This window comes from Amphichorda felina (assembly GCF_050947745.1).
Source record: "Amphichorda felina strain 45539 chromosome Unknown scaffold_3, whole genome shotgun sequence".
In the NCBI taxonomy this organism is placed as follows: domain Eukaryota; kingdom Fungi; phylum Ascomycota; class Sordariomycetes; order Hypocreales; family Bionectriaceae; genus Amphichorda; species Amphichorda felina.
This window is the reverse complement of record NW_028145047.1, coordinates 1,255,810-1,279,283: the sequence shown is the minus strand read 5'-3', so window position 1 is coordinate 1,279,283 and position 23,474 is coordinate 1,255,810. Positions and strand designations below refer to the sequence as shown.

Genomic DNA, 23,474 nt, shown 5'->3' with positions numbered 1-23,474 from the left:
TGACGCGGCCATGTGGAAGGGTGTCCAAGAGAAACACGGAAACGGCAGCACTTGGAGTCGGTGTCACGAAGTGTCAATATAGGCCATGGGTTGGGAGAGTGGGAGCTGAAGGTCGAGGAGAGGAGGAGAGAGGGAGTAAAAGGGGCAGACAGCAGGACATCGGGCACTATAAGAGACAAGGTGAGACTTGTCGAGATGCAATCATACGAGGGCACGGCAAGAGCATGGCTATCGGAATGGACCTGCCTCTGATCTAAGCCCTGCTGTGCGGCCGGAGTGGAGGCCCCCCGTACCTTCCCAGGTTTTCTCCAAGCGGGTTGGCGGGCAGCAGCGGGCTTACGGGAATCGGAGGCAGGAGGAGCCTCAGTCGCCCTTGGCGATGCGTAGTCCCCATGCAGATTCCTGGCACGGTCCCAATTGAGTTTTTTCTCCGTCTGCAATTGGCTAGGCTTTCGAGTCTGGACCGAAAATATGGTTTTCAGGCCTCCCGCTGCCATTCGGACCATTCCCGCGGTCTCCGTCCCCCGGCCGGCAGTCGGCGGTGGTCGGGGGCGGAGGCCTGGTGGCGCCCAGCGTTGCACTCTGCAAACGGCACAGGAGCGATGCTTCCCCAGTGGTTCAGCCACCCGACTCCGGGACGGTGCCGGCCGGGGACCCACCTCCGGCTCCCGATGGCCGATCCCCGCCGCTTAGGGCTGGATGCACCTGGCATGGTCGACGTTGAACATGCCATCACTCGCCCGACTGTCTACTATGTATAACTAGACATGTATATGATTTTGTTCTAATAACTGCCAGGCTATCCATGTCGAATGAACCACCAGATCATGTCCTCTTGGCAAGGCATGCATCATCAGGCATCTCCCCTCGTTCCCGCCCTGGTTGGGTAGCAGGGCACCGACCCGGCTCGCCGAGTCACCTGCAGAGTTAAAAATACGACACTCTTACGACGCTTGAGACATGACTCCATGCTCAAAATTTCTTTTGCCAGGGGGCGGCGCCTCAAACCACCTGCAACAGGCGATTTTACGTCACAGTTACCAACAATCACGAAAATACCATGCAATCCGCAGGTTCACAGCGCTCTTCCAGCTTTCAAGATCGGCGACCCGGTATTGCGCTCCACTCTCTAGTTCGGCGAAGTTGGACCCCACAACTAAGAGCATCTCGGCCCCACGTTGAACGTACAGCGGGAGCCGCTGTCCACATGGAACATGCTGTGGTGGCGGGTGTTGACCTGGGCTGGAGCCTGGAGTAACACATGTCTCCCGCTTTTGAATGATGGCCGTTGTCAATCTAACGTGGATGCCGTTGGGGGCCTGTACCGTTGCAAAGGGGCATGACAATGCCCCACTTCGATTCAACTTGTCAAACTCGGTCATCGTGTCACAACATACTATGTCATTAGGTAACAGCCGTTCTGTTAACGTTAACATGTCTCCATTGTGGTGATGGTAGCTTAAGTCGAGGAGCGTTGTTCGACCCCACGAAGACGGATACTTTACCCTGGTAGGCGAGTGCTATGTCGTCGGTGTTGTGATGGGGGAGGCATTGGAGAGTTTGGATCTTACGTGGGATGTATACAAGTGATTAAGACTCGCTTAGAGGGTCCTTCATGCTCAGTAAGTGCATTGAGTGTAGGCCAGTCTGTCATTCGACACTCCATTCGCGGCGGACTGGACACGATGTATTCGCCAAGTGCTCACTGGAAAACCCGTCATTCAAAGCCCCAGATCCACTAGTCTCATCAATACGTTCCACCAGGTACAGATATAGGCGAGAATCCATCAGCCCGATTTCAAGTTTGGGTGTTGGACCTAGTTAGCTGCTGCCATTCCCAGAATTGGGTCACAATCATCGTAAACGGACCCACAGCCAGCGTGAATGTCCACGAGAGCAGGTAGCAAGAGAGAGAAGGAACAAGACGACATGATGAATATTTTTTCATTTTTCTGTCCAATCATTGACCGGAAATTAGGCTCTTATAGCGAGAGGATGCCTTAGGAATAAGGGTTACCTGTTGACCCTCCAACAGGTTTGTAGTTCTGGTCCAACATCCTAAAACTGCTATGTCACGGTTTGTAACCGATCATCCATGACTTGACCGCCTGTGTGATGGTCAATACCCACGACATGAATGCACCATAGCCTCACCGGGTCCTCATTTGGGTCATACTAGGCGGAGTTTTTGGTGCTCCAGAGAGGAAAAGAGACTACCCAGGTTGAAAGGCTCTGTAGGGGGTCCCGTGCCGGCAGCACTCGCGTTACGCCTGTCTCTGACGACGCGGAACATGCCAACGCGAGTAAAAGCCTCCTCCTTGTTGGAATCAGATGGAGCAGCCACTACCAGGCCCGCAGCCCCAACGGTGACATCAATCAGCCTGCCCGTTACCCAGTCGTCCATCCAGCACAGGCTGGCAAGGAACATCGGTTGCTGTGGCTCGGCGCCTGAGAGAGTCGCCTCGATGGCGGCTCCGTCCGCCTTAGTGTCTGGGAAGAACTCGATCCATTCGGCAGAATTGGACTGGAATTCTTCATTGTTCCAGTCGTCGGCGATCCGGTGCCCGAGGGGCAGGCTCGCAAAGTCGGCCAGGGGGCGCATCCTGGACTCAAGGATGAGGGAGCCACCGTCGACACTGCCGAATGGCGCGGTCGGGACAGTGACATTAATGTCAAAATCAACGACGGTAGCCAGTGTCGCGGTCTCCATCATGCGGGCTACGGGTGCGAAGTGGACGGGGCCGTCGACTGCCGCCCACGACCACGAGGGGCTCCGGTACGGAACCGCCCTCTTCGTCCCGGCCCGTGGCCCGGCCGAGTACCACAGTAACTGCGCGAGAAGCGACGCAGGATCCGAAGTCTGCACAAGTAGGCCAGCAAGATATTTGACTTTCTCCTCGCGCTCGGCACACAGCCTGGTAAGGCTGTCTGCGAGCGCCGACACCGCCAGCAGCTTGTCGGCCGCGACGCTGAGCCCACGCCGTGTGTACTGCCTCACGATCACATCCCACTGATCATCGGTCGGTCGACCTAGCAGGGATCCCATCGTGTGGATGTCATCCACCAGGGTTGAGGGGTTGCCAATCACGCTGCCGACCAGCCTGACGGACGCACCGCCACAGCCCGCAAAGGAGTCGACGCAGGACCAGTACAGCTGCCGCTGCGCAAAGATGAGGATTCGTCGCGAGAGCAGCGACTCCTGCAGCGTCCATCCCCGGGTGGTCGTCGGCTCCGGCGCCGCCTTGGCCTCCTCCAGCAAGTACACCTTGCCCGCGTCGCCCCCGTTGCCGTCCCGGAGTTGAAGGCGGACCGGGCCGAACCCGTAAGGCGGCGGCTCACGCACGTGAAGGAATCCCTGGGCTGCCGCGGACGCCGCGGCGGCGCAGATGGTAAATATAGCGCAGCCGTAGTACGTCGCCATCCGCGCTATCTCACGCGCCTTGTCCTCTTCGCTGTCCTCGTATTCGTCGCTGTCCTGGAATATGCACAGGGCGTCGATCCAGAGGTACCGTATTCCCATCTCCTGGGTCACCCACACGGCATCCTGGAGCGTCCGGGACAGACTAGATATATGGACGCCAGCTTGGAGATCCCGATGGCTTGCCTTGGTCAGTCTGAGAGGTTGCTCACCGCCCCAGCAGTATGAAAGGGCGGCGAAGCTGGATCTGGACACATCTGCCTTCGTCTCGTCGGGCACTTTCCCTATTTCGATCAGTTTCACCCGGAATTGTCCAGCTTCCGAGCTTACGTCGATAAGCCGTGAAGGGATGTCGGCGATATTAACAGTCTCCCTCGATATGGCCTTTTTAGGGCCCAGGGCGCGGTTTTCGCGGTCGGCCTTGTCTGTGAAGAAGGGGAGACAGCGGTCATGATCCTCCAAGCACTCCCGGAAGCAGTCTCGAGCAAAATTGAGCGACCTGGCGGATTTGACATCGCGCTCGTATGGGCGACATGAGATGTACTTTGCGGCAGGGTCGGTCGCCGTCGTCCAGCCGTGTAGATCGCCCAGATCCACTGACTTGGGGACAGAGCCCGTCGTCGATGTTTTGGCAGCCGTGAGCCTTGCTGTGAGGACACACTTAGTATTGGCTTCCAAGGCGAACGAGATGGCGTGGAGTTGAAACCTGGAAGTGGCCGAGTGGAGGACCTCGCTTGCTCGCCAGTTCTTTCGGTCGGTAACTCTCAACACAAGGCTGTCGACGAGCCACCCGTACAGAGCGCAACCGTCCTTGGACGCAGAGATGGCATCTGATAGGCTGTAAACCAATGTAGCTGAGAAGGTTCTCTGCTCATCGTTCGCATATGGCCTACCACAGTTACCACAAAGGCGATGCCGCCCATCCGTGGTAGGCTCGCCGACGCCTGTCCAGTAGCAATCATGACACACAGTGGTCGGGTGTTTGACGACGACTGTTATAACGGCATCTTTGCAGTGACGGCACGTATGGGGGTCCTCAAAACTGAAGGTCTTCCTCTGGTACGGCGGCTCCTCCCGTGTCAAGGTCCGGAGGCGTTGTTCAATGAAGACGACAATTTCGCTGCGCTCAGTCTGATTCTCCATCACGCAAGACCCACATCCAGACAGGCTGCCTTTGGATGCACTGAGAGTCCGACAATATTCAGTTTTGCTGGCAAGAGTATGAGCTAGAACGCTTTGCCCCATGTGCCCCAGGCGAACTGTTGGGTGCGGCCTTTCTGAAGAGGGTCAGCGATGGGGCGCAAAATGGGCGAGGACCCGACCTTATGATGTCGGCGTCCTTTTGAGAGTGTCAGCCATTTCCAGGCCTTCAAAATGGGGTGGCTACGTGTATTTCAAGCGCTGCAGTGAGATTTCCCATGCTACCTATTGGGCATCACCATGGTGACCCCTCAGCTCGTTCGCTGGGCATACCCATACCCGAAAAAGACACCGAAGTCGTTCGTTTATTTGTCCGCAAGTTCCTCAAGCCCAATCTCGCATTGTCCTCATCACCCCCCTGTGTGCTCACGCGCTCGAGTGGTGTGGTGCACAGAAACGCCAGTTCCAGGGGGACAGGACAAGATCGCTCATGTTGTGTGCCCACTTATCTGTGTCTGCGCTGTTGCATCACTCAACACCTTGGACCGTTTACCCCTCAATCCAGCCCAGAGAGGCGACAGGTAGACAGGCGCCATGCTACTTCCAGATCTCCCCGACGAGCTCCTCGAGCCAATTATCCTGGAGCTGACGTCGCCCAGTGATATCAGTGCCCTGACCAGGACCTGCTGGAGGCTGTTCCACTTTGGCGTGCCCTGGCTGTATCGCTGCGGCAGCAACAGGGAGCTCCTGGACTCCCTCTTTGCCGGCGGAGAGTTCCCGGAGGAGGACAGTTCGGATACCGACGATGACGAGGAGAATGAGGAGGAGGAAGGCGACTGGGAGGCCAAGGTCCATGGCCCGCCTATTCCAGATGCGCTCTGGCGGGCCATCGAACGCGGGAACCTGGACACGGTGCGACGGGGCATCGAGGTGGCTCCCGAGATACTCAGCCTGGGGCACATACAGTGTGCCATCACCCACTTCGACAGGGCCATCCTGGCTCTGGTTCTGGGCAAGGAATCCATGCGCGAGCAGCTGAGAAGCTCCGTCTACCCCTGGATCAGGGCCATCAAGTGTGAGAACAGCGAGGCCCTGGAGATGATGCTCGGGCTGGAGCCCATCGACGTCAACAGGCTCGTCCACTGGGACACGACTGCCCTGCACATGTCTGCCTCGAGGGGAGACGTACGGTCTGTGAAGCTCCTGCTGGATCACGGGGCCGACATGGAGTCCCGAAACGGCATGGGCATGAGCGGCACTCCCTTATACTACGCCCTCACGAAGAGCCACTGGGAGGTGTTCCTGCTCCTCGCCGAGAGGGGCGCCGACGTCGAGAAGGCCCATGGCCCTATGGACTGTCTCCGCGTGGAATTTTGCCCCAAGCTGCTTTTCCAGGCAGCACGGCTGTCCAGCGCTGTGACATTCCGGGATCTCTTCGAGTACGGGGCGGCTAGGCAGATCGAGAGCATAGTCGGGCACAGCTTGGACCCTGTGCTCGTCGGCGCGGCGGCCAGGGACGATGGCGACGCCGTTGAGATTGTCAGGTTTCTGCTCCAGAAGGGCGCTGACGCCAACGCACAGCTCTCTGATGGCTACGGGGGACGCAAAACGGCGCTGTACGAGGCAGCTGGCCACGGCACGGCAGAGACGGTCGAGGAGCTCCTGACTTGGGGGGCAGATGTCCAGGTCGTCGGTGCCGAAGGGGATGGGGTGCTCAACCCTGCCTGCGCCATGAACAGCGCCGGCGTTGTCCGGATCCTGATCGAGCACGGGGCTCCCGTCAACAGGAGTAGCGACCAACGAAGCGCGCCTCTGCACCAGTCGATGCGGCGATGGGGCGGGCCGGGAATAGAAATCACACGCCTACTGCTCGACCATGGCGCGGAGGTGGATGCGAGGGCTGAGCAGGGCAGGACGCCGCTCATCCTGGCAGCGAGGGCCGATTCCAATGATCCCAGCCAGGATAACCGGTACGAGCTTGTGCGGATGCTGCTGGAGCATGGCGCAGACGCAAATACAGTCGATGACTTGGGCACGACGGCGCTCGTCACGGCGGCGGCGGCCCAACCGGGACCCGGCGTCGAGTCTGATAAGCGGACGGAACTGGTTCGGGTGCTGCTCAAACACGGGGCGGATCCGAACAAGGGGATCAAACATGAGCGGACTGCTCTGGAGTGGGCGATGCATCTACAGAGGGAAATTTACCCAGGAAGAAAGGAGATAATTAAGCTGCTCTTGGAGCACGGGGCAGTGAAGGGCCGCGAGGAGGCTGAGAAGCTCTTGTCTGAGTGAGCTGGCACTGTCTGAGTTAATATTCTCCATGTTCTCGTGTACTTCATAGCGGTAGATGCGCGAGCGAGGCGCAACACCCCGGAGATCGGTACTGTGGGGAACTCGGCCGCTCCGGTTCCAGCCCCCCCGGGCCCCGGACCCCCGGAGCTCCACCTCCGAGTCTGCTGCGACACTGTCAACACTTCAACCGTTGCAAAACTAAGGAGCGAAGTGAATTACGGCATGTTCCACTGGAAAAAGTGTTGAGTCATCAACCGCTACTGACGAAGCTGACCTGTCTCGTCGCGTGTCGTCACTAGGTCTAGTAGTGTCGATCTTGCCCGCTTGGGGCCAGCTCAGCTGCTACCCCTCGCGATGGAGCGAACCTTGTCCGAGAGATGCTCTTGTAATTGACTTATACTAGTAGAAGTGCTAAGTGTTGCTGTTTGGTGTATAGTAAAGGATAAATTGACTTGTACCTAATAGCAAGTGCGTCTTTCATTCCTCAACTTTGTCAACATCTACCGTCACGACCTGGCAATTGCAATTGGCATTGGGGACTCTTCTCACCCCCATCTTCTTCAAATGACTGTCATCGTCACTGGTGTATGTGTAGACGAGATACTTCGGTCAACAGGTGGCTTGCAACTCCAGCTAACCGTGGTTCCAGGGCGCCGGGTTCCTCGGTCGCCACCTCGTCCAGCTCCTGTTGGACCAGGGCCGCCATGTCACAGTTATGGATTCGCTATGGACAGGCTCCATGGACAACGTTCGGGGCTTTGACGAATCCAGATTCAACTACATCAGGTACTCTGGGGAACTCCCTATCAATATGATCCGCACCTGACAGTCACAGGTGCGACGTGAGGGAGGCCCTCCCCGAGGTCGAAAATGTTGAGCAGATATATCACCTCGCCTGTCCTGCCAGCCCGGTCCATTTTGAGACGAGGCCCATCGACATACTCGAGACGTGCTTCCGCGGGACCAAGAACGTGCTTGACCTTGCCGTCAAGACGGGTGCTCGAGTACTCCTCGCCAGCACATCAGGTATCAATACACACACACACATTCACACTCACATAGATGTGTGAACCTGTTACTAACAAAAGAGTCAGAAATCTACGGAGACCCCCAGGTCGTGCCCCAGCCCGAGACATACTTTGGCAACGTCAACAGCTTCGGCCCACGGTCCTGCTACGACGAGGGCAAGCGCGTCAGCGAGGCCCTCGCGCACTCGTACCGCACGCAGCACGGCGTCTCGGTCCGCGTCGCGCGCATCTTCAACGCCTACGGGCCCTCCATGGCTGCCCACGACGGGCGCGCCGTGCCCAACTTTGTGGCGGCCGCCATCGAGGGCGCGCCTATCCGCATCTACGGCGACGGCAAGGCCACGCGCTGCTTCCACTACGCTGCGGATTGCGTGGAGGGGCTTGCGGCGCTGATGGAGAGCGGGTATGAGGGGCCGGTCAACATTGGCAGTGACCGCGAGGTGACGGTGGGGGAGGTGGCACGTCTTGTCGCCCAGGTCGTCGCGAGCAAGACGGGCCGCGAACAGGTGGCTCCAATTATTTACCTGCCAAAGCGCGAGGACGACCCAGTTCGGAGGAGACCGGATATCACGGTCGCGGAGCAGCAGCTGGGCTGGAGACCCAAGGTGTCGCTGGAGCAGGGCATAGCGTTGATGGTGGACTCGTTTCTGGAGAAAGGAGCAGGGAGAGACATGGGCCACGTACAACCTGCATTGTGAGGGTTCAATTGTGGTATCATAAAGCATAGATGCTTCTCTCTTTAGCTCTAAGTACATGTAGTAGATAACCCCGTGCTTCCCGGGAGAATATGGCCTTCATCGCTTGGTATCACACCTCCTTCTGGTTGCCGAAGTCGGCATAGTTTGGCGAGTTGTTGAAAATCAAGTCATCAGCGCTTAAGACTCTAGGCCAGCCTATCTCTTCTTCTCCATGCTATACATATGTATACACGTGGACGAATAGCCTTAACGAGCAGCGGCAGACATGACGAAGAACTGTGGACAATGGTTCCGGAGAAGCTGCGGTCACTAACTAGATGGTATAGCTTGCATTAGGGTGGTATTACTGTACGTAAGTAGGCACCACTCCTAGGTAATTAATTAAAGTAGAGCTCGTCAAATAAGGTACCCCAGTAAGCTTAAACTCGCTCTCAGCGACGAATACTATTATCAATAGATACGTACCTAGCAGCGAGCCCGCGAGTCACGGCGACTCCCCCTAGCGCCATGGCTCGGGGTTGCTGCGGAGCGCATCGCCGACCAGCGAATAGATGGCGTGTTTTGTTCCCCAGAAACGGCGAAGAGCTTCTGACTATCCTTGGCTTAGTCGGTGCCGTCTCCGTGCGGATCTCGCCCCCGTTCTGCCGAAAGCCTGCCCCGGATGCCGTTTGTGACCCTACCAAGGATGTACAGTGTCCACCGGGCAAGTTACCTAGTTTCTAGCTTTGGCTTTATTTAAACGTGTTCAGCAACGGCAGGGAAGCACTGATACGGTGTATATTAAGCTGTCGTTGGTGACCAAGCCACCGGCATATATTCATCCATCATAGCCTGAACCACGCGGCAGATTCTTCGGCATCATGATTCCTTTACTTCTTCCGCTGAAGGAGACAATGGCGTCCCCACTTCCTCCGCAGCTTGTCGGGCACGATATCCAGGTCCGGCAGCCACAAAGCCCGTCCCAGCAGGTGGGTGTTGGCGGCATCTAGGAACGGCTCACATCGGACCACATCCCAGTTGGCCTCATCGGCGATGTAGTCCGGCTCGTTGGGCGGTAGCGCGTCAGTCCGCTCGGGATACTGCGTGTCCACGAGGAATGAGCACATCCCGAGGTCGACATACTTGCTGAGGTCCTCTTCGTTCTCGTCGTTCAAGCCGCTCGTCGGCAGCCACGTCCCGCTCCAGAACCCGAAGCCCGTTCGCGCTTCCGAGAACTCACCCGGCAGGAGACCGCGGAACTCGGAGCGCACAAATTTCGCACGCATGTCCCTAGGTAGAAAGTAGGATGACGGGAAACGGTACCACTCCTTTCCGAGGCAGACCAGATCGCCCTCCCTGCCGACGGGGGCTTTGTCATCGACCCCGGTCCAGAGCGGCTCGTAAACCTTGAGCGGTGCCGAGTACGCTGTGTAGATACCGTAGATACGGGCGAGGCCAATGTTCAAGGACAATCCGATCGTTGCCCCAACCACAAGCAGCTTCATGCGCGCCGGAATCTTGCCTACTAGAGTCTTTGGGTCCGAGTTGCCCAGGGCCGTGAGAATGATGTGGAGTGACAGCGCAGCATTGACCGCGAGGAACGGGTAGGCGGGGTACATGAAACGCTCCTCCTTGTGCGGCTGGGCGGTGAAGATTCCAAGCCACATGTAGAATGGCGTGACAAAAACCAGCGTCCGCAGGCCTGACTGGAACCCCTGGTTGGAGCGGGAAAGAACCTTTTGGATCAAGAAGAGCGGCAGGGCCAGCATTGCCAGGACGAACCAGATATTAAAGTTCAGAATCAAGTTCTTGATGTAAAAGTCCCATGGTTCCGTGCCATACAACTCCGGTCCCTTGTTAGATGAGAAGATGTTGTACTTGACAATATTCCACGCGACAAGAACTGGCTTCCTGTAGAAGAAGAGGTTGATGGAGAAGTCAAAGAACTGTACAATGTCAGCCTGGCGCACAAATATGCAGACCTTTCTCTACTCACCACAACGATGAGGCCAGCCACAACACCGCGAGCCAGTCGGATCAGGGACTGAAAAGCACCATCCTTGTCGCCAAAGAACATGAGTATGACCTCCTCCAGGATGAACGGGGCACAGAGCGCTGCAGCAAATGGCCATCCCAGGACACCCGCCATGGCGAACCAGAAGATGCCCTGGGCCGTCTTGAGGCCGCCCCGCCAGTTCATGAAGGCGGCGGCACCCAGCATGCACATGTACATGGCGAAGCTGGAGGGGAGGTAGGCTGTGCTGGCGTGGAAGTTGCCGGGGCTGAGGACGGTGACAACGAGGAAGAAGAGGCCAATCCTGCCATTGATGGTCACGCTCATGGAGAGGAACATGAGGGTCTGGCACAGGGCGCAGACAAAGGCGAGGACATATCGGACAAAGTAGAACTCGGACACCTATCACCGACGTGAGTGAGTTTGATGGCTTTACCGACGGGCGTCCAACGGCAGCCATACCTTGTTCGAGTGGGGGAGGAGACGTCGAAAGTTGCCCGCAACGGCGTGCAGAGCAATGTAGAACCAGCTTCGGATGGCATAGTCGGGAGAGTACTCCCAGGTCTGCAGACCGTAGCCGTGAGACAGGTAGTGCGTGGGTTCCCAGTAATTGAATGTCTCGTCGCAGTCCTGGATAGGCGCAAAGACGGCGGAGACCAGGTTGGCGACGAGGAAGCAGTAGAAGGCCTTGATGGGCTCAATCGCGTACACGCTGGGGCGTCTGCACAGGCGAGCTGTCAGCGGGGCAACGTCGTTGGGGATATGAGAACGAGGGCAATGGCACATACTTTCTCTTGGCATGCTCCGAGCTGGGGTGCTGGAACTCCCTCTGCTCTGGGGGCGGAGGAGGAGCCATGTCGGGCAGTGGACTTGGGCTGTGGGCAGGAGTTGAAGAAGTTGGGAAGTTGACCAAGGTGCCCCATGGCCCAACTTTTGGGGGTCCTGCAGCTGTTGACGTCGGTGTCTTTCGGTGGCCTTCGGTGAGCACGGCTGCTGTGGATCGTTGGGTCCAGGTGAGGGGAGCGCTAGTGCAGGCTGGAGGGTCCACCCGCCCGCCTTCACCTTGATTTTTTTCAAGGGACCGCCATTCCACTGGTAACTTTTTCGCCTTCGCCGCTTCATTTTTCTCTTCAGTTCACAACCACACTTTTATTAGATTCACAATATCGGATATACTTTCTTAGGTTATTCATCTTGTAATAGAGTATATCAAGAATAGCCCTATCCTTGCTCCTCAGACTCGCACCATCACGCACCACACCCGGGACCCTCATCCCTCGCCATGTCGGGCTTCCAGATCCCCGGCCTAGGGCACGCCAAGCCCGACGAGAAACTCCCTCCCCTACCCGCCGATCAAGCTGTCGGCGCCTCCAGTGCCACGCCAGAGCCTCCCAAAGACATTGAGATCACAGATGCTGCCCCCGAGAGCACCAAGCCCGAATCGACAGGCGACCAGACGACAGAGCAGAAGCAAGCACCTGCGGAACACAATGTCGACACAGACGCCATGGTTGTCGACCAACCCGAAAGCCCTCCGTCGCTGACCGACGCCCTAGAGGCAGCCCTGGGCGGGCTCGAAGGCGACAATGCGGAAGAGGTGCTTGCGCAAGTCATGGCGGGACAAGCTGCTGCTGCAGAACAGCAGAACGGAGGCGAACAGGCCGCAGAAGCGGCTCACCCCGAGTGGGAAATGGACTCATCCCCGTATGCATCTTCCTCCGACACAACAAGCTCTGACTCGTCATCGGACGAGGACTCGGACAACGAGGGCTACGAACTGCTCGGAGTAGAGGAGACGGCCCGCCTGCTCATGGAGGCCGAGGGCGGCTCGGACGACGAGGGCGACAAGGGTGGCAAGTCATCGGCCGCTGCCCAGCTGCGCACAAAGAACGAGTTGCCCGAGGAGACGATACCGCGACCAGACGTCACCATCACCGCCGAGATGAAGATGGAGGAGCTGGGTTTGGTGGAGCACATCGTGGAGAATATGATTCTTATCAAGGCCTTCACGCCGGGCGAGTACCAGGTCCTCGACACAGGCTCTGTGCTCTGCAACGGCGACCGCACCGTCCTCGGTGTCGTCGCCGAGACCATCGGCAAGGTTGTCCAGCCCATGTACACGATGCGCTTCAACTCTGAGGATGAGGTCCGCGAGCTGGGCATTGAGGTCGGCACCAAGGTCTTCTACCCCTTCGACCACGCCAACTTTGTCTTCACCGAGCCGCTCAAGAACCTCAAGGGCTCCGACGCCAGCAACCTACACGACGAGGAGGTCGGAGATGACGAGATGGAGTTCTCGGACGATGAGAAGGAGGCCGAGTACAAGCGCTCGATCAAGGAGAAGAAGAGGAAGAAGGCTACAGCTAACGGCCGGGGTGGTCGGGAACCCCACCCCCTGAGGCAGGAGATGGGTGCGGGCGGCGAACTCAACTACGACGACGACGACGGTCCCTACAAGCCCCTTACCCGGCCGCCGGGCTTCGGCAACGGCCCTGTGTCTCAGGAGACGTACGACCTCCCGCCCCGAACCAACTTTCGCGGGAGGGGGCGAGGTGATCCCAGGGGAAGAGGCAACCGCGGGAGAGGCTCCAACCGAGGCGGTGGACGCGGCGGCGCACCCCGGGACGGCTACTCTCTACCTCCTCAGGGGTCTCCACAGTACCCTCAACAGCCGCAACAGCAACAACCACCTCCCCCTCCAGGCTGGAACGCACAACCACAGGGTTCCGCGCCGGCCATGCCCAACTTTGGCTTCCAGTTCCCCGGATGGCCGCAACAGCCGCCCGCAGCACAGTCCTCCGCACCGGTGGCGCCGCCTCCCCCACCCCCTGGATGGCCTGGCTCGGCACCGGGCCAGGCGCCGGCTGGCGGTGCCAACTTCATGAACCCGGCGCTGCTCGCTGCGTTGATGAGCCACATGCAAGGACAGCAGCAGCAGCAGCAGCAACCGTGGCAACAACCGCCTGGTCAGGGGCAGTGAGACAGGTGCAGATGTAACCGAATGTAAATTTCTGTGTATATAGAACTGGGGAGGCTCTATTGTAATGATACCCAACTGAGCTTGCTCGCGTCTCGACGTTGCTGATAAAACGAATACCCTTAATAACATGTGGCTCATCTCGCCCTAAATGGAAAACAGAACTGATCATCTCGCGGAATCTACAGCTCACCCGCCTGCTCCTCGCTCTTGGAATCATAAAAGTCGTAGTGGGCAAGCTCGTACACCAGGCCCAGCGTCATGCGGGCATGCTGGTGCATGTGGTCAAATGACAGGTACTCGATCTTGTCCTCGGTGGAGTGGATATGGGGGTCCGAGTACTCAAAGGCCGACTCGATGACAAAGGCGGAGGGGTATCCGGCCTTGGAGGCGGAGGCGTGGTCGGAGCAGGCGTAGCCGCACTCGGTCTCGACCCAGGGGATGCTGCAGTACTCCTCGATGACGGTCTTGATGAAGGCCGTGAGGCCCTCGTCGACGTAGTCGGTGATGACGCCGACGCTCTCGGGCTGGCCGGCGTCGAGGGTCTTCTGGACGTAGCCCGTCATGTCCTGCTGCAGCATGGCCTTGACGTCGCGGCCCTCCTTCTCGTACTGCTGGAAGATGGCCTGGCTGCCGAGCAGGCCGCCCTCCTCGGCGCTGTACCAGTGGAACTCGATGGTGTTGGTGGCCTCGCCGGAGACGACGGCGTCGGAGTGGAGAAGGGTGCGGAAGACCTCGAGGATGGTGACGGTGCCGCTGCCGTCGTCGTCGGCTCCGGGGGCGCCGAGGATGGAGGGCAGCCACAGGTTCATGGAGTCCTGGTGGGCGCCGATGACGACGGTGGTGTTGGAGGTGCCGGGGATGGTAGCAATGACCGAGTGCTGCTTCCAGGTGTGGGGGAAGCTCTCGGCAGACACGGTGCCAGAGGCACCAGCCTCATCGATCACATCCCGGACCTTGCTGAGGACCCAGTCAGAGGACTGCAGGCCGTAGTCGGATTTGTAATAGCGGGTGTGGAAGCTGCTGAGCTTCTCGAGGTTGGCGCGCATGCTGTCCTGGTCGAGGTGACGGGCGAGGGCGTTAACATCGTCCTGGTACTTGCACTTGTCGGGGAATGTAACGGCGGCCTGGGCGGCGACGTGGTGGGTGCCCAGAGCTTCGGTCTCGGTGATGTCCATGAAGTTCTGGCCGTTCTACGGAGGGGAATGTCAGCATCATACAAAAGGGCCCTACGGCAGGATGGCGCGGTATATTACGCGTCGCAGTTCCCACTTCTCCTCCTCAGTAACCCATCGCGTCTCGCCAGGGGCCAGCTCGATCAGAAAGGTCTCCTCGGTGGGATGGAGGTCGACGTGGTCAGCCTCTTGGGGCTCGATGAAGCGGGCTGTGGCGGCCGGGAGGCACGCCGCCAAGATAGATGCCTTGGAGAATTTCATGATGCGATGGTGAGGATTCGAGAGTGATGAAGAGGATGTGGGAGTTGGAAGGTGGATGGAGGATGCGGAGGGGGATGATGCGCGGCGAGGCAGCCGCCTGCGAGTCTGCGACGTCGGCCAAGCTTGGTCTCAGGTCCCAACCCCCTGTCTGCACCCAGCAATCCGTCCTCGTACTGGTGGCCCACTCCCCGCACACGAGACACTGCCCGTTCTGAGACTGGCCAGTTTATAGAGCTGTAATGTCACAATTCAGCATCATACATATGGGCCCTCTCGATGGGAATCCCACGGGCAATTGAGTCTGAAGCGTTTAGTTTTCGTGGTGACCGTTATAACCTTGGTGGATGACGAAATCTTCCAACCCTCCCCCAAAGCTAGCAGGCCGAATGCGACTCACCAGACGGTTGAGCGACGTCACCATAGGTACGGATAGTCACCATAGGTAGTCAGCATCAACCGCCGCCACCACTACGAAGTACCCTCGCAGCCTCTCCAGCATCTCAGCTGCATCTTCCATCCGCCATCTACGGAGTACGCAGTAATCGCTGGGCCGCCGTACCGCCCTGGTTTCAGCTGACCCGTGTCCCCCACTGTCCTATCACCAACACATCCAGGCCGTCAGGCTTACACGCTCAAATCCATGTCCAAAACCCGAAGGCCCTACTAAAGACAGCCGGACCCAACATGATTATCACCCAGGCCCGTTCCACGGTGGATTGATCGCATACGGACCATCTTTACACCATGTCTCCCAAAGATGTACCGACGTCCCTTGAGGAATTGCCCACCGAGGTAGGGATACTAGTGACCAACCCCCCCAACCTGAGCAACCCTCCACTCACTCCTCGTACAGATCCTCGACGACGTCCTAGACTCATTTTCCACCAAGGACCTGCTCCCCCTTGCCCCTGTCAGCCGCCGCTTCTGCCTGCTCATCACCAGTCTCCTCCACCGCCGTCTCCTTGACGTGTCCTCCCTGCCCCAGAATGACTTGATCTTTGAGTGCTACCACCCAAGCGCCAAGATCTCCACCCCGTACCTGGCATGCCACTATATTGGCACCAAGACGAGGGGCGAGGATATTGTCACTGATAAGAGCTGCCCGGCCTTGCCCGATCTCCGGCGGCTGTACTCGTGCTTCCGGCCTGCCATAGCAGAGGAGAACCGGAGGTGCAGGACCAAGCTCTGTGAGGATAGTCCCGTGGACGACACGGCCACCGAGGACATCTACCTCGACGAGGGCGAGCTGTTCTCGCAGCTGTGCACCGCCACGAACCTGGTCAAGACGGGTCCCAGGAAGGGGCTCTTCCTCAGCCTCGTCAACATCAGTGACAGCACCGTCCGGGTACGGCGAAACTGGCTCGCGGACACGGCGGTTGTGGCACGCGGTTCGAAGCAGGATCCCTGGAGCCATGGGATCCTCTGGGCCGACGAGAGCCAGAATGTCGGGATTCGCTTCAGCGTCACTCCCGGGCCCATCGAGACGATGCCCGTACTCTCTGGCCCCGATGATTGCCCACCTGTTGCGTACAGGCTGCAATATGAGGGTGAGTTGGCAAGCATAGACCTTGGTTGTTGTTATGAAGAGACACTAACTCCCGGGGCGTAGAGCTGCTTGTCCGAACCAGAAAGCTTCTCTTGGCGGCCGAGAAGTCGGTGGTGCAAGATATCACGCATTCAGGTAAAGCCATTGTGATTGTGTCTTTCTGAAGTTTTCTTACCTACCAAGGGCTGTGCGATGTCGTGTTCCTATGGTCCTGAGCCCATAAGTCGTCCGGAAGACTTCCTTATAAAGACAACAATGGCATTGCCCACACCCCCGGAGTTAGAGTCGGAGGCTTCAATGGGAGTGTCCAGGAGCCCATTTTCATCTATTTTTTTTTTTTTTTGGTTACGAGGCTGTCAGCTTACAGATTCACAGTCGAGAAGGTGGTAACAACTTATGATGCCCTTAGGCTCCCGCCCTTCAAGCTGTTTGCCAGGAATCCGCGCACCACTTGGGTCCCTCAGTCCTCGCCCGCACTTGACCGCCTAGTGCCAAGTTCCAGCTAGGGCCCTTGGTTCGATCCACCGAGGATGCTCTTGGTCGCAACAGCTGACGGCTAGTGCGCTCAACGACATGGTCGAAGGGGGGTGTTGCGAATGGATTTGGACTTGCTGGGAGGTCGTTCTCGAATTTCGCAGGCCTGTCTTGACACCATGTCATTATTGTCCGTATATTTGAAGACTCCCGCAAACCAAAAGTTGCTCGAGAATCTTCCGCCTATATTTTGGCAATACGAATAAAGGCCTCCACTATGGGTCCACGGCGTCATCCCCAAGGGAGAAGCTACTAGGACTATCACGAGTCTCTTTTCAAGCTGCAGATTCTGCTCATATTTCTTTCTATAATCTCCATAATAAACGCGTCGACGTTGCCGGAATCATCACTTGATGTTACCTAAAGCTGCGTTACACCCCGAGTACCCTTGATCTTCCCAAACCCAACCTATCTGCGCCCTCCTTTTTCATAATCGAGCCAGCATTCAACCCATACAGGCGATGATACACATCCACTAGTCATAATCATGATACCCAGCACAGAAATGACAATCACAGACTCGAGCGGTGCCCCGGCGTCTCAATCATCCGTCGCAGCTCAACGTCACTCCCCAAGGTCCCAACCTCCCCCTCGTCACTATACTCACCACTCTCAACATCTCCCACAGCAGCTCCCCTCCTCGCACCAGAAGAAGCAGCACCACCACCGCCACCAGAATACCCTCCCTCCTCCTCCTCAGCCGCCGCCATCTTTCCCCCACCCCCTCCAGGCCCCCTATCCCCAAGCCCCCTCCAGGCCCTCCACCCCTTAACCAACGCCGTGCTGCTCGTCACGAAGAAGATGACGGCGTTCCACAGCCCCTGCAGCGGCAGCACCGCCGCCGTTGCCACGTGGTATTCATACGGCGACTCGCCGCTCAGCCAGCTGTGGATGCGGTTGAGGCTGCTGGGGATCCACGTCACCAGCACGCTCAGGCCGAACAGGAAGCTGGTGCGCAGGTAGGCGCACTTGATGGGGTCCCCCACGACAAACTTGCCCAGGGCGGAGCGCACGCGGCGGACGACGGCGGTGGTGCTCTTGCTGCTGTCTGAGCGGCGGCGGCGGGAGTGGTGGGAGTGATGTCGGTGAGGTCGGTGTGGCTGGCTGCGGCGGTTCGCTGGGTCGGCTGTCACGGTCGAGAAGTACTGGCTCGCAGCTGGAGGGGCATTGGACTCGTCGGTGTCGGCCTCGAAAGAGACGGTGGGCAGACGGGCCTTTCGGGGCTTGCTAGGGGTGGTGGATGAGGAGGCGGCGGAGTGTATGACCTGGACCTCGGTGATGACCGTGCCGTAGAAGCCCACCATGGGCACCTCGGGCAGCATCATCTTCATGGCCTGTTGCAGATGTCAGCTGAACAAGGCATAAACCCAGAGACGACGGGAGAAGTGTCTCACGTCGTCGTCGGCTGGCGCAGCTTCACGGCTCTTAGTCGTCGTGGGGAAGCTGCGCAGCCGATCGCGATTCCGAAAGACACGGTATCCAACCATGAAGTACAGGATGATGGATCCGACAATGCAGACCCAGATGAGCATGTAGTAGGTGTAGATGCGGATATCGTCCCACTCGCGGTCGACCCAGCACCAGATCTGCCACCGGACGTCAGCTAACATGAGCCAGTTTCGCCGACACAAGGAACATGGAACCTACTGTTGCCTCGCCATAGACGGGGCCCCTTTCGGAATGCCTGACGAGCAGCAGCGACAGGGCAATGATAAAGGGGCCCCCATAGCAGATGAGGCAGTACAGCCACCACCACTTCTGGAACGAGGACGGACTCGCGCGGAAGTAGAAGACGAGGAAGACGTTGATGGCCATGGCCAGCGCCCACCACGGATCCGACTGCATGAACCTGCACAGACATGAGAAAGATTCCCTTTCAAAAGATATATCGGCTTCTTTCCTCCCACCTACATCTCAAACAGGAAGCTCTGGGCCTGACACAGCCCGGACTCGCGCCCTCGGAACAGCCCGTCCATGGCGATGGCGCTGGCGATGCTGGCCCCGACGTTGGACACGCTGGCAAAGACGATGAAGGTGTTCTGAACATTTCTGACCCCCGGGACGAGCCAGTAGGCGACAAAGATGAGCATGACGCCGACGAGGCTGATGCACCCGCCGGTGCGCTCCAGCGCCACGAGCGTGAGGACCTGCGCGTCTGTCATGTGCTCTCCCGACGGCACATTGGGGAACTGGGAGGCGGCCATTCTGCTTCTTCTTCTTTGTGTGGATCTGAGGGCGGTATCATCAGGGCAGGTCGATATCTGAGTGAGTAAAAATTGCAGCAACTCGAGGAGGAAGATGGATGGATGAATGGGCGAGCCCAGGAAAGCTGGGACAGGCGGCGCGTGTAACATTGATATCAGCAGCTGAGCCCATCAATGCCATAGCGCACCAGGAGATGAGAAGACAAGTCGGGTGAGGACTCTGAGGGCGCACACATATGCCGGTGACCGCATTTCTCCCCGAATATACAGCCAAACAGGCCTATCTAAGTCGAGGATGCTCGGCATGATGCAGGCCGTACCACCCCAACTGCCTCGACCCCGGAGAGCAACTTCTACAGTGGGAGACAAAAATATGTCTTCGTAGATGAGGTAAATAGAGTCACTGAGAATCGAGTTGGTGGTTGTAGACTATATGTGAGCAGTGTCACTACCATGGCAACTTACAACCACCTATAATTAGCATGGCGCACATGTCGGAATGGCCTCGAGTAGTCCCACAAACAAAGCGCCCCAAATGACATGTCGATCAGTCAACTCTCTCATTCGCTCCTTTTGGCCAACAAATAACAATGCCGGGGCAAACGACCGGTGATAGACTGCACGTACCACCCGGAGAGCAAACATCCCCATCCATCCCCCTCCCCCTCCTTTCAACTGCGCCCGCCCTCCTCTGACCGTTATATGCATGCATTATGCGTCAATAGAGCAATGGCCCTCTCCAATTATATAAGGCTGTTACTTGGGTCCTTCTGGATACATATCCCGATCCTCACCACCCATCTGCAGGTGGCTAGTCCGTGTTGCCCACCGGAGCCTCGTCGTCTTGGGCGCGTCTCCCCTACTGAACCATGGGGGAGATACATTATACATGCGTGTTTCTTGGCATTCAAACTCTTGGGATAGGAGTCACGACAGAAAAATGATGGTCAAATAATATGTGCAAATCTGTCGCTGCTGTATATAGGTCTATATGCATCAACTACACACAGTAATATGTCAACCACCTCGGTATACGCTTTTGGGAATTCAGCATTATGGCCCAGTGCCTCGCGGCGAACCGCCCCGTCGCAAAGCCGACGCTGCTCAGCCATTAGTATATAACCCCTTAGATAGTATAGATGAAATCAGGGCGCATGTCGCCCATGGCATCAATCTCGGCAGCCGTCTTGCCCTCAATCAGGTGGTCCCGCTTGCCCGCAAGGCGTGCCTTGTTCTCCCTTGAGAGCAGGTAGGCAAATAGTACACTTCCACCAAGCATGGCAAAGACGAGGTATCCGATAATAGTACCGTGGCCCTCATAGAAGGGCGCGGTGCCCAGGTAGATGTTGCTGCTGACGACACCGTTGATGTTGCCCCAGCCGATGACGAAGCCGAGCACGATGCCGCGCTTATACACACCCTCAACATTGTTGGCGACCCAGGCAATCGTCAGGGAGATGGCCGGGTAGATGCCCAGGGCACCCAGGAAGGCACCTGCGTACTGCACGGCCGGGTTGGTCCCGGCAATGAGCATGATAAAGCCTGCTATGCTGATCGGGGCGCAGCAGATGTTGAAGATGGCTCGCTTGCCAGACTTGTCCGAGGCAAAACCGACGACGATCGTCATGAGAGCGGCCAGCACGTACGGCGGCACGCTCAGCAGCTGGTTCTTGATGATGTTGTCAGGAGTGGTGAAGCTCATGCTCTGGATGATGGTTGGCAGGAACAAGCTGAAGGAGTACAGCGGCATCAGCGGTCCCATGTAGATCAGCATGCCGCAGTATGTCTTCCAGTCCTTGAGGGCAGCCCAGAGATATTCCATCTTGAACTGCTCGTGCTCGGCCGAGCTCTGCTTGTCTTCCTTGAGACGCCAGAGCACCCGGGCGCGATCCTGTTCGGTCAGGAACTTGGCCTCGTCGGGGAAGTCGTGCACCATCCAAAACGAGATGAGGCCGACCACGATGGTGGCAGCACCCTCGATAATAAAGATCCACCGCCACCCCCTAAGGCCCGCGACACCATTCATGTTCTGGATGGCGGCCGCCAAGAGCCCACCAAAGGATCCGGCAATGGCCGCGGCCGAGAAGAAGATAGCGGCGCGAACGCCAAACTCGTTGCGCTTGTACCAGCAGGACAGGTAGTAGTTGACTCCGGGGAAAAGACCGGCCTCGGCGACTCCCAGCCACCACCGAGCAGCCATTAGGCCCGACCAGTTGTGCACAAAGCCCATGCCAAGCATGGCGGCACCCCAGAAGACCCTGTTTGAAGTCAGAATCCCCCTTCAGCGTAGACAAGGAGGGTAGCACTGACATGATGATGGGGATAAAGATGGAAGGCCGCAGCTTCTTGAGCAGAATGTTGGCCAAAGGCTCAAAGATGGCATAGCTTATAAAGAAGATGGTCAGGGTCAGGTTGTAGTCCTGAGTCCCCATGGGAATATCCTTCGGCAGCTCGGCAATCTTTGCATTGCCAATGTTGGTTCGGTCAAGGAAGCAGATCAGGTACAACAAGCATAGCTAGTTCTGAGTCAGTGCAATGTCCCTGCGAGTCTGTGCCTTCGAGATTATATGACGTACCCATGGCATAAGCTTCATGTCCAGCTTCCAAAGAAGCTTGCGTTCCTAGGGGACAGGTCAGCGGCAATCCCAACAATTGTGTAGCCACGTCACGCTCACAATCTCCGCCTTCTCCTCGGGAGTTTTGCCAGCATCTGGGTCGACAATCTGGACAACCTCGGGGTCGGAGGAGTTCTCCTGAGACCTCTTCTCGTTGTCGCTCATGATGGGCTAGCGAGAGGGGCGCGTCCTCTCTTCCGCGACAGAAACCAAGCAGGTAAAAAAGGCCAAGAGGTCGGTGGTCGGTCTATTCAGAGCAAACCTGCAAAGTCAAGAGTTACAACCAACAGACAGGCGGAATTGAGAGAGAGCCGTGCCACGACGAGGAGGGAGACTGGGACAAATAAATGGAGGGATGGCTGTAATTATTAATTATGAATGGGGGGAGGGCGCAATGGGGTCCCGGGAGTTGGGGGCGTGAGGGGCTAGCCAACAGACATAACAACCGAGCTAAAGGACTAGAGATGACGGAGGAGCGTTCGTACCCCAGACTAGGATTCTGAGACTGGGAGCTCAGGAGTGGGGACCGGCATAGGTGATCCGTGAATCAGGAGATATGGCCCCTAATGATACAAGCCACAAGAGTGTCCCCGCGACTCGCCCAATACCATATATTCGTATATGTATGATCTTCTTGCGCCGTTGGGGTTACCAGAAGACAGGCGCCCGCGTGCCAAGATGACCCTTTATCGTCTGTAACTCCTCCCTCACCGGAATCACCGTAGGGCGGAAGCTCAGATTACTTGACGGCCCCGGTCTGTTGGAGACGAACAAAGTGACAGCAGGGGCCGGCGCAAACAGCTCAAGATCCGTTCGCCCGATAAGACGTTAAGAAAAATACGTGTACTCGTACTTGGTATGTTGTCCGTACTGCGTATCCCGTACCGCCCGCCAAGGCCCCTCTGTCAAACTAAGGACGCCAACGCCATCCACCCGCTGACGGGGCCGATCTCGTCTGCGGGGTTTGACACTGTGCGCCACGACACGACGATGGGGTGCTGCCACTGCTGCAATGGGGTGCTGCGATGGGGTGCTGCGATGGGGTGTTGCGATGGGGCGCTGTGGGCGCGCTGGACTAGTTTCTCGGGGGAGCTGTGGGGGGTTGCCGGGACTCCGCGAGCATGGGCCCGGATGATGTTACCTCTTGCAGACCGACGGGAGTTTATGAACCGAGTTGGAGGCGTTGGAGTCGGGTGGTTTTGTCTCTGGGATTCCAGCCGCCCACGTGAAAGATGGCGTGGCAACGTGGGCGTCGGAGTTGTTGAACGCGGCAGAAACCCAGATTAGCTACTTCGTACATCAAGTCGTAATACTCGTGCTCGAGGCATCACAGCATGGGGCTTTCCGGACCAGGCTGAGCGACCCTCCTCACCTCCTCCCTCCTCCCAATTACGATGTGTCCGGAATCGGTGGGGCCGAGAAGAGTGGTCGGCGAGGTCGGCCCTACCTAGTTGGTCGCTGCCGTCCGTGAGGGGAGAATTATTTTAGTACTCGTGAAGTTGGCGTGGAGGCACAAGGTCGGCCCCTAGTCCATTTGACGAAAATACTATCCCCGTCAAATGCGGCCTCCAGAGCGAGAGGCTGATTTGTCTT

The 23,474-nt window shown here is 57.8% G+C and overlaps 9 protein-coding genes across 9 annotated transcripts; 4 read left to right on the top strand and 5 right to left on the bottom strand.

Annotated features, from left to right (window-relative positions):
* Positions 1–2,170: 2,170 nt before the first annotated feature.
* ACO1O0_003089 (HET domain-containing protein) lies at positions 2,171–4,561 on the bottom strand (the record flags this gene model as incomplete). The annotated part of the gene is made up of 2 exons (XM_083192549.1): positions 2,171–4,256; positions 4,443–4,561. The coding sequence occupies 2 exons, from the start codon at positions 4,559–4,561 to the stop codon at positions 2,171–2,173; spliced, it is 2,205 nt and encodes a 734-aa protein (XP_083051606.1).
* Positions 4,562–5,152: 591 nt separating this feature from the next.
* ACO1O0_003088 (ankyrin repeat domain-containing protein) lies at positions 5,153–6,850 on the top strand (the record flags this gene model as incomplete). The annotated part of the gene is made up of 1 exon (XM_083192548.1): positions 5,153–6,850. The coding sequence occupies one exon, from the start codon at positions 5,153–5,155 to the stop codon at positions 6,848–6,850; it is 1,698 nt and encodes a 565-aa protein (XP_083051605.1).
* Positions 6,851–7,414: 564 nt separating this feature from the next.
* On the top strand, positions 7,415–8,576 carry ACO1O0_003087 (uncharacterized protein; the record flags this gene model as incomplete). Its single annotated transcript, XM_083192547.1, has 4 exons — positions 7,415–7,420; positions 7,500–7,636; positions 7,686–7,876; positions 7,945–8,576. The coding sequence occupies 4 exons, from the start codon at positions 7,415–7,417 to the stop codon at positions 8,574–8,576; spliced, it is 966 nt and encodes a 321-aa protein (XP_083051604.1).
* An 869-nt stretch (positions 8,577–9,445) lies between these two features.
* ALG9 (dolichyl-P-Man:Man(6)GlcNAc(2)-PP-dolichol alpha-1,2-mannosyltransferase) lies at positions 9,446–11,425 on the bottom strand (the record flags this gene model as incomplete). The annotated part of the gene is made up of 4 exons (XM_083192546.1): positions 9,446–10,501; positions 10,552–10,971; positions 11,032–11,290; positions 11,358–11,425. 4 exons carry the CDS (start codon positions 11,423–11,425, stop codon positions 9,446–9,448), a joined length of 1,803 nt encoding a protein of 600 aa, XP_083051603.1.
* A 426-nt stretch (positions 11,426–11,851) lies between these two features.
* ACO1O0_003085 (Gar1/Naf1 RNA binding region-domain-containing protein) lies at positions 11,852–13,549 on the top strand (the record flags this gene model as incomplete). Its single annotated transcript, XM_083192545.1, has 1 exon — positions 11,852–13,549. One exon carries the CDS (start codon positions 11,852–11,854, stop codon positions 13,547–13,549), a length of 1,698 nt encoding a protein of 565 aa, XP_083051602.1.
* A 179-nt stretch (positions 13,550–13,728) lies between these two features.
* Positions 13,729–14,982, bottom strand: LAP1 (putative aminopeptidase; the record flags this gene model as incomplete). Its single annotated transcript, XM_083192544.1, has 2 exons — positions 13,729–14,739; positions 14,803–14,982. The coding sequence occupies 2 exons, from the start codon at positions 14,980–14,982 to the stop codon at positions 13,729–13,731; spliced, it is 1,191 nt and encodes a 396-aa protein (XP_083051601.1).
* A 744-nt stretch (positions 14,983–15,726) lies between these two features.
* Positions 15,727–16,692, top strand: ACO1O0_003083 (uncharacterized protein; the record flags this gene model as incomplete). The annotated part of the gene is made up of 3 exons (XM_083192543.1): positions 15,727–15,774; positions 15,836–16,529; positions 16,592–16,692. The coding sequence occupies 3 exons, from the start codon at positions 15,727–15,729 to the stop codon at positions 16,690–16,692; spliced, it is 843 nt and encodes a 280-aa protein (XP_083051600.1).
* Positions 16,693–17,574: 882 nt separating this feature from the next.
* On the bottom strand, positions 17,575–19,266 carry ACO1O0_003082 (uncharacterized protein; the record flags this gene model as incomplete). The annotated part of the gene is made up of 4 exons (XM_083192542.1): positions 17,575–18,396; positions 18,457–18,648; positions 18,710–18,911; positions 18,974–19,266. The coding sequence occupies 4 exons, from the start codon at positions 19,264–19,266 to the stop codon at positions 17,575–17,577; spliced, it is 1,509 nt and encodes a 502-aa protein (XP_083051599.1).
* Positions 19,267–20,392: 1,126 nt separating this feature from the next.
* ACO1O0_003081 (major facilitator superfamily domain-containing protein) lies at positions 20,393–22,046 on the bottom strand (the record flags this gene model as incomplete). The annotated part of the gene is made up of 4 exons (XM_083192541.1): positions 20,393–21,524; positions 21,577–21,782; positions 21,843–21,887; positions 21,942–22,046. The coding sequence occupies 4 exons, from the start codon at positions 22,044–22,046 to the stop codon at positions 20,393–20,395; spliced, it is 1,488 nt and encodes a 495-aa protein (XP_083051598.1).
* Positions 22,047–23,474: the final 1,428 nt, after the last annotated feature.